Raw genomic sequence first — 14485 nt, forward strand, 5'->3', positions numbered from 1 at the left:
GCAAGGTGGCTCCCACCCTCTTCCCCAGCCTAGCACCACGAGTGGCAAGGAGGAGCCGGGCGCTAGGAAGCAGACGGACGTGCCCATGCAGAGGCTCTGGGCTTGGTGCCGCACCAGGAAGAGCCCAGCACAGGCACACGGGGCGGCGCTCGGCTCAACGGGCAGCCCACAGCGGCCCCATGCTTGGCCTTTCCAGGGCACCCAAGGCCGAGGCTCCCGGGCCCCTGCAAGGAACCTGCCCTCTGGTGCCAGTTCCATCTGATGAGAAGCTGCTAAGATCCTTGTTTCCCACCCTCCCGAGGGGGGATAATCAGTTCCACAAGTGAGGCGGGGGGGGGAGGGGGGACTCCTACAAGGCCCAATACCCAGTGGAGGCAGGGAGCCAAATTTTCACTCACTTCGCAGAACTACAACCATCGAGCTGCATGGGAATCTGCCCCTCCCCCTCTGCTCGACCAGGCCCCCGCAGAGCAACACCCAGGGGAAATCACACCAGTGACTCAGGCTTGGGGGTAGATGTCGATCACTGCATCCTCCATTCACCGAAAGCCTCAAACCACCAACGCTCTGGCTTCCCACACAGCCCCCCAGAAAGCGGGGGGACTTTCCAGCCATTTTTTCCCCTCCCCATCCCATCGAGGGGAGGGGAATGGTAGGAAAGGGGTGGGTCCAGCATCTTTGGAAAGGAAGCCACCCTTGAGCAGGGCTCTTAGGATTCCAACCCCCTTGGAAGTCAAGTCACGGGGAGCAGGGGAGGGGGTTTCACAGCATCTGCGTAGGCTCCGGCTAGAGGCTGGTAGAGCCACAGGGGCTCCAGCCTGCACCTTTCGTGATCCCCCCAATCCCCACCCCAGAGAACAGCAGCTTCCCCCAGGCCCATCGTTGAGTCATCCCAGGAAGCTGGGGGCCCCATACTCAGCCAGCTGGGGGGCAGGGCAAGAAACACCCCACGGCCAGGCCAGCCCAGCCCTGCTCTCCCCAGCCCCTCCGTTGGGGGAAGCGCAACACGGCGACCAAGGGGGACATGCCAGGGCTACTTCCTCGCTCACTCATTCCCCACGGAAGCGGGGCCTCCCCCCGCTGATCCGAACTCCCCCGGCCGGAGCAGGGTCAGAGGGATGAGGCAGAGCCTAGTTCCCACGCCCAGGAGCGCATGTGAGACAAGGAATTCGTCTTTCCCTGCATGAGGCAACGCTCGCTCAGTTTCTGTATTGATCAGGCTGATTGTTGGAAGGCTCCTGGAGGGGAAGTTCCAGGCTCCACCCCCAAGCAACCCTGCCTGGTCCACCTTCCCGGCCAGCTCCTTGGGAATTACCCAACTTGCAACATCGGAAGCTACGCTCATTGCGCAGGCAAAAACAATGGAATTCAGCCCCCTAGGGATCACAACCCAGACCTCCCCACCCCCCAGAAACAGGGTCCTGCAGCCCATGGCTGGAGATACCAAAGCTGGAGATATGGCGGGACTTGGTGGCTAGCAACCAGTGCTGGCGTGATGCTCTGGGAGAGGCGGTATCAGCCAGCAGACAGGCAAAGCACAGACTGACTGGACAATATACTGGTTCCAGGGGCAGAGGAGGAGAAAGAAGCGTGTACCACACCTGGGGCATGCACGGGGAAGATCCACAATACAGGAGCTGGATTGTCACGGGGTTTAATGGCCCTTTAAAAGTAGGTGGGCGCACCCAGGCGATGGCCCCGGCCCTGCAGCTGGGTCAACTAGCCAGGATCACTCTATAGTAGCCTGGGGAGTGGCACCTCCTACTCCGCCAGCATGGGCAAACGTAGGGGGGTGGCTCTCTGGGGACACCCCCACCCCAAACCAGGGAAGACCTGCTTGCTGAACCCTTTGTGGAACTGAGTTGTTTTAACCCTATGTTGGCAGGATGTACATTTGGCCTGCACACGCAGGTGCGACAGTTAGAAAACCCCAGGAGCGTGGAAACTGAGGCAGGGGCCAATGAAGTAAGGCCCCGTCACAGGTTCGGCTGGTGGCAATAGAAAGGCCTAGACTGAGAGCAGGAGGCCCCAGTGCTAGGGGCTGTACGCGCATAACGAAGACAGTCCTTGCCCCAAAGAACCTAGTCTAAGCAAGAGGAGGCCCAAGTGGGCTTCTCCATCTCCATAGCGGTTGGCTGCAGTAGGATGCCCTGATGGATTAAGCTTGTGTCCGTCGTCCCCCCCCACACATTTCTCATAGCAGAGAGTATCACAGACTGTCCCTCCCACAGCTCCCTGGCAGGGCTCAGGGGACACTGCACAACGGTCTCACCTGGCAGGAGACTAAAGGCAGCAAAGCACCATTAGCACTCGGCGTGGACGGTTCCCCTCACCCACTGGCCTGGGCTGGAGAGGAGGTGCCCGGAGAACAGGTGGAGCCCTGCAGACAGAGCCCTGGCTGGGATCAGGCAGCTCAAGGAGAAGCCAGGTTGCAGGACAGGAACAGGGCAAGCCTGCAGGGTTGACACCTAGTGCCGCTTCCAAGCCTGGGCAACAAACCCCTCTTTACCACTAGATCCCTGGATCACCAGCCAGCCGCCCCGCAGCGACCCACAGAGAGTCCAGCCAGGGCTGTGAGCTCACGTTTTATTCAGAAATCGAAGGTGAGTGAAGCTGCAGCCGGCCCCTGCCTGGCACAGTCTCAGAAGTAAAAGCATCGGCTCCGGGAGCCCGTGGGCAGCAGCACGCAGAGCTCAAGGGGATGTTTGGGACACTCCTTATGTGTTTCTCATTAGGAGAGGCGCCAGCCTCCCGGTATTCACGACATCGAGGGCTGCCGCTGGCGTCGTGCTGCAGGCCAGGCGACCAACCCGTCTGCCCCGACAGCACCAGGCGACGGGCAGAGGCCTCCCTGGAACGCTGCACGGCTGCAGGACGCGGTCCAGGACGATCCATCTCTCGGGTCCACAGTCACGTGTCCGGAGCCCCCTGGCACTGCTCTGTTCCTGGTGCCCCCAGCAGGGCTTCGTTTTTGATGCGCCGGAAGACGGCAGGGAAGGTCTTGCCGCCGTTCCGTTGGACCTTCTTTCCCTCCTCGGTGGAGGTCCCCAGGCGTCCCACGATGGGATCGCTGCCCTGTTGGAGAAAGGCCGGTTACCACGTGAGCTGTTGACCGGCCGATGCCTCCCCTTGTCCAGGGGACTCTATCAGCCTGGCTTGTCTCCAGCGTAGCGGGCACGTGGTTCAGCTGCTCCCATCACATCCGGCCCCTGTCCCTGCAGGGAGATTAGACCCGAGCAGGCATCAAACCATGTGAGCCAACAGTGACTGGCCCTGCCTGGCTGTGTTGGGGGCAGCCGGTCAATCCACCGCCAGGAGGGACCCCTGTGGCCTAAGCATGGGCCATATAGCCCAGCTGAACAGCAGCAAGGGACACTGGGCTGGGTCCTGAAATCCAGCAGCTTCTAGTCAAGCCCATCGCCGGGGGCTCCCTAGCAACAGGACAGACGCAGGGGGTCTCCCTAGCAACAGCACACCCCCTCCCCCCTCCCAACCCTGCAATAAGCAGCCAGCGTGTGAACGTGAAAAGAGAGAAGAGGTTTTGGTGTGGGACCAGGTTTCACTTTCCAACTTCTACAGGCTTCTTGGAAACCCCAGGTCAAGGGAAGAACCTTTCGCAGACTGAGTCAGCCCAGGATGGATGCAGGCCCCGCGGGTAGGGCAAACATTCCCCTTTCGAGCTCCTTCCCCTCCCGGCGCCCGCAACCCTCGCTCTTACCAAGTCCTCCAAGGGCACCTGGACGAAGAGCGGGTGCCCGCTGAAGTGCCCGACCATCCACTCGTGCACCTCTTCCACGTCGGTGATGGTATACACCAGGCCCTGCGCGAGAGAGAGGGAGCAGCCTGAGGACCCAGCTAAGAGGGGATGTGGAGGGGCCATTGGACACCTACGCAGGGTCGGGGGTCTGTCGCCCCATCCCAGCCATGCGGCAGTAAAACCCGAGAACCCAGATAGCTCATGTCATAGAACCACCAAACCTCAGGGCCCTGATGGGGAGGGGGTAATCGCTGCTCAGAGCGGCTTGTGGTCACGGGACTTCCTCCCTAACTATCTGAGGTGCCAACTCCAATTAGCCAAGGCCATTTTGCTCTCTTGAATAATTCATGAGGCTGCTTCTGCACCTCATCCGTTGGCCGGGTGCCCACCACCTCCCAGCCCCACGTCCCCCCCAGGGTTGCCAATTTTGGTGGGACGTATTCCTGGGTGTTTCATCATACGACATCTTCAATTAAAGATCCATCTTTCCTTCCTAGAGACTCCAGGACAATCATGGAGGCGTGGCAGCCATAGCCCTGCCCCTGGGGTCGGCACCACGGGGAGACGTTAGCGAATTTGCCTGTGACTCACGCAGCCGGGCTGGGTGGGGCCAACGCCTCTTCATCACCTCAATTTGATCTGCTGGTTACGATCCCCAGGTGACGGCACAGGAAGGAGCAGACAGGTTGCCCGAGGCGGCTAAGTCATGAGCGGGCAGGTGGGAGCTGCCGAGGGCAGGCAACGGGCTCGCTCTGCCAACAGGAAGCCCTCCCAGCACAGCTTTGCAGGAAGCAGGACAAAGGCCAATCCCGCCGTGCTGGGACCCATGCAGTAAGTGGGGCTTACTCACCATGCCCTTGGGGCACAGCTGAGTTTGATAGAAACCTGCAAACGCTGTTGGTTGAGGACAGAATCTTCCTGTCTGTCTTCCGTGGGTAGGTCCCATCCAGGGCCCCACGGAGCCCTAGGAAATCATCAGTGGAACAGCCCAGAGGTCTGCGTTCAGGAAACTTGTGCCTCATCTCTGACCCTTGCAATAAACTGGACCCATCCCGTCCCCCCAGCTTGTTAATTTAGGAACAATGCAAACCCTTTCTCTGTGGGGAGAGAGGGGTTAAACCCCCTCGTGGGGGGAGGGGCTCTTTCCCTAGCCAGAGAGGCTTCCCGGAACCGGAGAGCCCACGCAAGCCTCAGCACCCCCATGAGCGACTGATCCCAACTCACCCCGACCCGCAGGACGTAGGCGTATTCAGCCAGCAGCGTCGAGCTGATGATCCGCCACTTGTGCTTAGTCTTCTTGAAATGCGGGTCCGGGAAGAGGAAGAACATCTTGGCCAGCTGCAAACACAGGGGGCAACCCCGGCAGGGTGGAGAGGGGGAGACAGTGAGCCCTTCTAGTCACCGTAGCCAGCAGCACCAATACCTCCTTGCCCCATTGAGATCACCGTGGCCACGGATGCATTCTCTGGCTGACCGTCCCCATCCTCCTGGGATTGCTAACTCAATCAGTACTGCAGTTATCAGAGGAAGGCGGGGGTATCACTGTAGTTATAGGAGCAGCCCCCAGCCAGCGACAGCATCTCCGGGACCGATTTGGGATTGGGCCCCCCCACTGAATTACAGCTTGTTTACAGCACCTTCAGGGTTGGGGTTTCCTCTTTTCAAGTGGGAAGCTAAAGAGCCTTTAGTTCAAGAGCAACTTCCCTTCAAATGGGAGTAGACGAAGGGCTGCCCAGACACCACCGTGATGGGTGTCTTATGGAAGCTTGTCTATCATCTCAGAGCAGATCCCAGGATTTGAGAGGTGGGGAGTGAGGGCTGCGTGCTCCCCAAGGATAGCAAGGATTGAAAGCAGGAGGTTCTATATATGACTGCCTGGGACATCAGTGGCGGAGCCGCACAGCTCCTGGCACCTCACCTGCCCCTTGCGAAAGAAGTTGGGCAGGTGCTTCATGGCATTGCTGCGGATACAGGCGATGTTCTGGTACTGCCCGGGATGGGATGCTCTCAGAGACTGGATCCGGTCACGGACGTAATCCGAGACCTTCACTCGGATCTCCAGGCCCAGCATTAAGGTGTTGGGGAAGAGGGGAGACAACTCGACTGTAAAAGATGAAAGAGGAATTACCATCTGCTCTCAGGGCAGAGCCAGTACCAGGGAATCCCAGACAGAGGTAACTGTTCAGAACAATAAGTATCAGACAGGTCATTCCCACTTGCCTGGAGAGAGGCAGTGGTAGCAGCCTGGTAACAGAATCTATAGGGACACCAGGGTGAGACAGCCCATGTCACCAGCTCTCCCTGATCCACACCACGGACAGATTTCCCGCATCGGGTCTGGGCTATGCTCAGAGCAGATCAAGGAGCTAGTTCCACTGGTGAGTCAGCGCTAGGTCTCAGCTAAGCATGCATAGTTCCACACCAGGTACTTTGGGACACATGGCTGTCAACAGACAGAGAGCGACATGCCCAAGATGCTCTCTAGAGTCACAGCATGAAGTCAGGCATGGACCCGAATCTGGGCTTCCCTGAACAAACCCACGCCCCCCTCAGAACCGTCCTGCCACAGCAGCCTCGACCACACCCGCCCATCTAGAACCTGCTGCGTCCAGACCGACAGAAAAGTATCACTGGGAACTTACCCAACAAGCCCCCATAACCACAGCCAATATCAGCGAATTCGACTTGTGCCACAGGCTTCGCTCTCTCCTCGGAGTCCTTCGGGTCATCGTGACGGTCATCTTTGGTCAACGGGGCGAAGAACTCAGGGTAGTGTTCAGCCCAGTTCATTTCCTCAGGTTTTGTGGGACTAATAGAGAGGGGCAGGGACAGAGCTAGATTAAAAGAGAGGACGGGAAAGCAGCAATTTGATCGGTGAGGAGATTTAAGCTGTGCAATAACTTCCCAATGGGCTAAAAATGTCCGTGCTTGGACCATTTCAAGCTGGACAAACACCCAAAGATTTCAGGGCCCAATCCTGCCCCCAGGGAATGAGTCAGGTGGAGCCTAATCTAACTTGGCGTTAGAGGGTGTTTCTCCACCTAAGTGTCCCAGTTCCTCTCTGGATTGTGAGTGCTTTGGGCAGGGGCGGTCTCTTCCTCTGCGACCTGACAGCACATCACAGAGGTGCTTCAGGAAATAAATTCACAGTGTTTTCTTAAACACTCTGAAAAATGGATGTAAATATACTAACACTAGCAACCTCTTAGGACTCTTCCCAAGCAGAGTTTAAATGCGATTGTTGGAACAAGAGAGTCAATAAAAGCATGTCAGGTCAACACTCGGAAGGCTTTGCACTAGAAGCAAATACTGCTTAGAGGGGCAAAACTGCGCTTTTGGGGATAGAGTTTATTTCAGTCTCCCTGAGCGAGACAAGCAATACCGATAAAAGCAGGATTTTGTCTGTGTAACGGCATTCACTTTTGGGCAAAAAATCACAGCTCCACACACACACACAAGCTTGGGTAGGGTAGACCTAGCCTCAGTGTAACCTTTTAAACACATGCCACCCTAGGCATAGCTTCAGTTCCACCAGCGAGAACCTGAAGGGAGCATTCCCTGTCTACCCAGATGTATAAAACGTCAGCTAACGCGTTCTTGCACATCCTAGTCAAGACAAACCCAGCTGGGTTACGCCATTTGCACTCTGATTAGTTCCCCGGGAGGGGGGGGGGGGGGGAGAGAAGAGGCCTGCTGGATACATACAGGGCTCAAGGTGAGGCGGTTCTCTCCCAGCTCAGGGGCTCTCCCACAAGGGGGCGGGGGAGAACCAGAAGGGCTCTTTCAGAAGACAGGGAGCTCAGGACGCCTCCCCCCTCAGGATGAGGAAGGGTGAGATCGGGGCTTCCCCCAGGGCAAAGGGAATTCGGGATCGAGGGACCCCAAAATGGGAAGGGGGCAGGATGAAGGGGGCTCCCCGGGGCACATGGGGTTCAGTGGGGCAGGAGGCTCCCAGGGCAGGGGGGCTCCAGGTGATGGGAGTCGGGACTTGGGGGGCTCCCTGGGATGGGGGCTCAGCCCCCCCCCCACTCACTAGCGCAGCGTGTGGTCCGCCAGGGGGTTGGAGTGAGCCCGCTGCCGGTAGAAGCGCTTCTGGGGCGGGGCCCCCGCCATGGCGCCCCCGGGACCCCGCGCCGGGCCCGCCACCCACGTGGAGCCCGCGCGGCGCGGCCACAGCTGGAGTCGCGGGAACTACACGTCACAGGAAACGCGCCATCACCAGCGCGCGCGCGCCTGCTTTAAAGGGCCCGGCACCGCCCTCACTGACCCCAACCCCGCCCCTCTGAGACCCAGCCCCGCCCACTGACCCAACCCCGCCCCTCTGAGACCCAGCCCCGCCCACTGACCCCAACCCCATCCTACTGACCTCAACCCCGCCCCTCTGAGACCCAGCCCCGCCCACTGACCCCAACGCCGCCCCTCTGAGACCCAGCCCCGCCCACTGACCCCAACCCCGCCCCTCTGAGACCCAGCCCCGCCCACTGACCCCAACCCCGCCCACTGACCCCAACCCCATCCTACTGACCTCAACCCCGCCCCTCTGAGACCCAGCCCCGCCCACTGACCCCAACCCCATCCTACTGACCTCAACCCCGCCCCTCTGAGACCCAGCCCCGCCCACTGACCCCAACCCCATCCAACTGACCTCAACCCCGCCCCTCTGAGTCCCAGCCCTGCCCACTCTCCCCGTAGCCCCTCCCCAGCCCTGCCCACTGACCCCCAACCTCCATCCTACTGACCTTCCATCCTATTGACCCTCAGCTCCTCTGACCCTCACCCCTTCTGAACTCAAACCCATGACTCCCCATTCCAGCCCCTCTGAACCCCAAACCATCCTATTGACCTTCAGAACCACTGACTCCCCCATTATCCTCCTACTAACCACCAATGCAAACTCACTGCCCCTCCAACCCCCATCCTACTAACCCCCAACTACCATCCTACTGACCTCCAGCTGCCAGCCCCACTGACCCCCAGCCCAAATCCATTGATCCACCAACCCTCATCCTATTGACCCCAAACCCAGTGAGCCCCCTGACTCTTGAATCACTTGACGATGTTACCTGTTCTGTTCATTCCCGCAGAAGCACCTGGCATTGGCCACTGTCGGAAGACAGGACACTGGGCTAGATGGACCTTTGGTCTGGCCCAATATGGCCGTTCTTATGATTTCCAACAACACTGAACCCAAACTCACTGGTCCCCCAACTGCCATCCTACTGACCCCTGACTTCTACCCCCACTGGCCCTCCTAACCCAAATCCATTGACCCCCCCATCCTCATTGATCCCCAAACTCATCTAGCTGCCCCTCAAATCCACTGAACACTCACCCCAATGATCCCCTCCAGGCACCCCCTTACAACCCCACCAACACCCCACTCACAAACTGTCCAGTGAGAGAATTTCACTAAAACCCCAGCATGGGCAGAGCTGCTGGGGTTCTGGGGGGTTACAGGCAGGGTTGCCCAGAGGGGGGGCAAATGGGGCAATTTGCCCCGGGCCCCACAGGGGCCCTCGGCCCCATCTCCACCTTCCCCCATCCCCCGGCGCCTCAGCGCGCTGCATCAGCGTGGCTCCGGCGGGGCCTGAGAGCCTCCCACTGAGTCAGAGCCGCATGGTAAGGGGGCGGGGCTGCGAGCTCCGGTCCCGCTGGAACCACGCCACTGCAGCGCTGTCCAGGGGCCAGGGCAGCTCCTGGACGTGGCGTGCTGAGGCTCCGAGAGAGGGGAGAGGCGCCGGTAACCCAGGAGCGGCCCTGGACAGCGCTACTGGGGGGGCGGTCAGGGGACGGGGAACGGGGGGTTGGATCGTGGGCGTTCCGGAGGTCTGTCAGGACTCAGCGAGGGGGTGGATAGGGGTCGGGGCAGTCAGGGGACAGGGGGGTTGGTGGGGGGTGAGGTCCCGGAGTGGTGGTTGGGGAGGGCGGAGAGGGGACAAGGAGCAGGATGGGTTGGGGATTCATTCCCACGGAAGCACCTGGCATTGGCCACTGTTGGAAGACAGGACACTGGGCCAGAGGGGCAGTCGGGGGGCAGGACATGGGTGGGTCAGATAAGGGGCAGGGCCAGGCTGTTTGGGGAGGCACAGCCTTCCCTACCCTAAAGCTCATTTAGCAGTTTGAGGCTTGCAGACAGCTATTTAACACAATGAGCCAAGCTGTTATCTTTTCCCTTAGGGCTACCATCATCCCTTTCACTTCTCAAATGCCAAATTCATTTCAGTGCCGTTGGGAGATTCATGTCAGGAAAGGGGAGCTTCATTGAAAATTAGCCACTTTAGATTAACAGTGATAGAGCCAAGAGAGCCATGGGGGAGGGATCACATGAGAAGAGCAATATCCTACACCACCTACCTCCTTCCCAACCCTACCAAGGGAGACCCCCCCCCCCAGCATTCCCCAAGGCTCCAGAGGGGTTAATTCAATGGTTCTCAAACTTTTGTACCGGTGACCCCTTTCACATAGCAAACCTCTGAGTGCGACCCCCCCTTATAAATTAAAAAAACTTTTTTATATATTTAACTCTATTATAAATGCTGGAGGCAAAGCGGGGTTTGAGGTGGAGGCTGACAGCTCGTGACCCCCCATGTAATAACCTTGCGACCCCCCTGAGGAGTACTGACCTCCAGTTTGAGAACCCCTGGGTTAATTTAATTTTAGCACCCTGTGTCCATTCACATGTGCTATTTTGAGCATTTCAGTTTTCACAACATAGGCTCATCCCAGATTCTGGAACAAGCTCAAATGCTCAGTTTGTGGCGTATGTACATAAGCTGTACTAAAGACAAACCCACAGTAACAGTCTCCAGTTTGTGAGGGACCGCATGGAGCCAGTCTCTAGGAAACAGATAAATTCATGGAGGTTAAGTCCATTAATGGCTATTAGCCAGGATGGGTAAGGAATGGTGTCCCTAGCCTCTGTTTGTCAGAGGGTGGAGATGGATGGCAGGAGAGAGATCACTTGATCATTACCTGTTAGGTTCACTCCCTCTGGGGCACCTGGCACTGGCCACTGTCGGAAGACGGGATACTGGGCTAGATGGACCTTTGGTCTGACCCAGTATGGCCGTTCTTATGTTCTTATGTTCTAACCTAAATGAACCCAAAGTTATGGAGACAGATATGAGTCAAGGAAGCCAGTAAAGTATTAGAAACCTGGAAAAATCTCTGACTGGATGGGCTCAGGCGTTTGGTCACAAGCTGAGGTGGTTCAAAAGTTTTGGATTTTTTTTAAGCAGAATTTTTTATTGTTTCTTTAAACAATCAAACACAGCAAGCAGCAAATATTTGGCCCCACACTTCTGAAACCCCAAACCATGTTCAGGTTTTGGAAGACTAATTTCAGCTTTTCAATTAAAAAAAACCACAACAAATTTTGAAGGAAAGCAGACATTGTCCGTGATTTTTTCTGCTTTTTAAAAACCCCTAGTTTTCGATCCAAAAAAAGTTTTGACGGAAAATATTTGTCCAACCCTTTTAATGAGCTTTAGTGCCTTTTAGCACTAGCTGATGTGGAGAACCAGTGATACCTTGTAAAGGTGACTTGAAAAGAAGTTTTCTCAAAACTGTGTTTGTGCCAAGATGCGGAAGGTTTTCAAATGTTTATTTTTCCCAGGGCCGCCCCAGAGGGGCAGGGGGGGAGGGGGAAGTGGGGCAATTTGCCCCGGGGCCGCAGGGGCCCCCACAAGAATATAGTATTCTATAGTATTGCAACTTTTTTTTATGGAAGGGGCCCCCAAAATTGCTTTGCACCAGGACCCCCTGAATCCTCTGGGCGGCCCTGGTTACAGGGATGTGCAGAGGGATGTGCAGAGACCTTAACCACACACACCTAGCAACATAGTTTCACCCACAGGTTGTTTCTTACACTAGCAGATTTCTGCAGCTGCAGCTCCACTGAAGGTAGCAACGGAGGAAGCTGTAGATTAAAGAAGGCACATGTGTTTTTATCACCATGTCATCTGCCCCATCTGGCTACCACTGGCAAAGCTGCATGAGGTGGTGAATCGCAGCTACAGAATTTGCTCATGCAGACAACCAGGGCTTGAGCTTAGTTACAGATCGGGTCTGACGATGGGCAGCTTGGATGTGGCCTCGGTCTGGGAACCAGCCCACAGAGGGGTGAGGGACAGAGATATACAATGAGAGTAAAAGAGGAAGAGATGCAACTATAAGGAACCCCCCCACACATACACACACACACATGCAAATCTTCCCACTGACTGACACATGGGATGTGGCCAGGACATTACTGTAAACCAATCCATGGGGGAATTTGGGGGTTGAAGATAATTATGAGTCATGCACCTTGGGCCTTTGGCTGTTCACATCTTTTCAAATTAATGAGCAATTAGGAAAATGCATAGGAATTCAGAGGAAATGGGGGAGTTGGGTAGGATTTTGCAAAGGACAAAGGCTGCCAGGTTTTCATAGCGTTTCCTGCCTTGCCTCGTTATTGATAGCTCTTTGCATGGCCCGGATCCCTTTCCTCACACCTGAAAGCGCTTTACAAACAATTAATGAATCAAACCTCACAGCTTCCCCTGGCAAAACTGAGGCCCAGAGATGGGAGCTCACACAGTAAGAAAGTGGCCAGGGAGAACTGATTGGTTTGTGTCCTCACTCTGTCACTCACTGCCAGAGCCCAGATGTGCCATACACCTGGCAGACAATCTCGAAAGCAGCCTTTATTTATTTATTTAAATAACCAGGATCTGACAGAGCTCTTTTCTGCCCTCTTAAGGCTCTGAAAAGTAACCTCCTTCCAAACTGTGACTGGGTAAAAGTAGCTGCCAACTTCCATTCATTAAAAGAAATGTCACTAGTGCTTAATTTCCAAAATAAGTCCAGATACATGCTACTGGAGCGGCCGCAAAATAGTGTCCTCTTATGTGGGTATTTCTGATTGTGCCTTTATTAAAAAGTTGTACCCGTATCCTGTGATATGGATTGCATCATACTGGTGCCATTACCTCGCAGCCCTGCAGATTACTGTAGTATGTTATTCGTGTAGGGGAATGTGTCACTTTCACTATGAACAATACAGCTGCAGCCTAAGGACAGACCACATGCCTGCTGAGTGTCTCTCCATGAGTCAGAGGGACACGAATACATATTGCCGTTGGGGCATACCACTGCACCGGGAATCCAGGCAGGAGGAATTGCCATAATGAGCATGGTTCTGTGCTGGCCACTTCATCCTGAAATGGCACGTTCCGTACCACCCTGCCTCCAAAATTAATTAAATGCTGGTTCTATCCAAAGCAGGGTGCAGGGTTCAAACTGGGTGATTCCCAATTATTTCTCATCAATCCCAGTAAGAATTCATCCATGGTGAAAAACTGGTGCATTGGGGCCCAAAAATGATATCCTGACTCCCAAAGCAGGAAGCGTTTGGGATGGGGCAACTTTTGCAATATTCTCTTGAAATCCCCACCGCGGATTTAGGAGTCTCGTTACTAACAGCGGTGACGTGACATAATTTTGTAGGTCAAAGTCTGCGGTGGTGATAAGAGTGGAATAACCAACTCTCATGCTTCAGTGGGGCACAGACTGATCCCGGCAGGGTCAGGAAGGAATTGTGCATAGATGGCCAGGTACATTTTGTATGTGTGTGACACTTCCCCTGTGGTATCAACTATTAAGCATGGTTAGAGTCAGAGCACTGAACTAGATGGACCAGCAGGCTAATCCAACAGGGCAAATTCTGTGTTCCCATGTCTGTGATGAAGTCCCAGCTCCGAAGTAGGTAGGTGTTTGAGAACATCTTCCCAGCTCTGTCATCTCCCCTCTCCGGTGTCTCAGGGCTGCTCCAGCCTGATGGATACGGGAAGAAACAAATGTCTCTTTCTGCTTTCCCAAGGAAATATAGGGGCTCCCCATCAATCCCTCTCCTCCCCACATGGCCGCCACCCTGTGCTGCTTTTATAGCATTGCTGCAGAAGCAAACAGGTGCACTGTGCAGCAGAGAGACGTGTGGCCCAGCCTGGGATGCTCTGAAGACGATCATCTCTGTGTGCGTGTATGACAGGAAAATTTAACTGTGGATAAGGGAGGAACCTGGTGGCTATACCAAACTGGTCTTCCTTTTCGGGGTCCTTGCACAAGCCCTCCATTGCCAGGAGAACCACAGTGTCGTGAGATGGATTTTGCCATGGCCCCACATCTTTCTTGTGATCTCTCTGCTGGGAGCCAGATGGGAAGTTTCTTCCTCTCTCAGGACTTCATCCGAGATGTTTTGCTGTAGTTCTTGGTGCTTCCTGGAAGGAGACGGGTAGCCTCAGCATTCGAGGAGTCCTGACATCTTGACAGCAACGGGAACTCACCAGCTGTGGGGTTGTGCAACAAGAATTTGTGGTCAAATGGTATCCTCCTCTACTTCACGGTAATTGAGGTGACTCATGGGTGGAGAGCATTCACAGCCTCTGAGAGATCCTAGAAGACGGTGCAGATGTGGGGCACTTCCCGGCTATTCGCGTTGCTGGACTCGAAAGCAGGGCTTCCGTTCAGAGAAAGGCGTTTTGGGCAAAGGGCCCATGGTAGTGTGGAAGAGGCACACCCTCTATGGGAAACGCTCCTTGCGCAAGGCGAGCCGCAGAGGAAGCGGAGGCCATGGGACCTGTGCCGACGTAGAAACACGGGGCGGTGAGGCACGAAGTGCTCATCAGAGTGGGCAAATCTGGGAAGGCAGGCGCTGCCCCACCCCTGCACCCCCATAAAGCAGCTGCA

The 14485-nt window shown here is 55.9% G+C and overlaps 1 protein-coding gene across 2 annotated transcripts; it reads right to left on the reverse strand.

Moving 5' to 3' along the window:
* Positions 1-2572: 2572 nt before the first annotated feature.
* METTL1 (methyltransferase 1, tRNA methylguanosine) lies at positions 2573-7939 on the reverse strand. 2 transcript variants are annotated; one of them, XM_054012711.1, is made up of 6 exons: positions 7791-7939; positions 6400-6566; positions 5676-5860; positions 4982-5095; positions 3719-3820; positions 2573-3075 (listed from the first exon to the last, which is right to left on the reverse strand). In XM_054012711.1, exons 1-6 carry the CDS (start codon positions 7868-7870, stop codon positions 2911-2913), a joined length of 813 nt encoding a protein of 270 aa, XP_053868686.1. In that variant the 5' UTR covers positions 7871-7939; the 3' UTR covers positions 2573-2910. The 2 variants fall into 2 exon arrangements, with proteins under 2 accessions (XP_053868686.1, XP_053868687.1); XM_054012712.1 differs by lacking the exon at positions 2573-3075 and adding an exon at positions 3089-3215.
* Between the last annotated feature and the right edge of the window lie 6546 nt (positions 7940-14485).

The sequence above is a fragment of the Malaclemys terrapin genome, chromosome 23, assembly GCF_027887155.1.
Source record: "Malaclemys terrapin pileata isolate rMalTer1 chromosome 23, rMalTer1.hap1, whole genome shotgun sequence".
Taxonomy (NCBI): domain Eukaryota; kingdom Metazoa; phylum Chordata; order Testudines; family Emydidae; genus Malaclemys; species Malaclemys terrapin.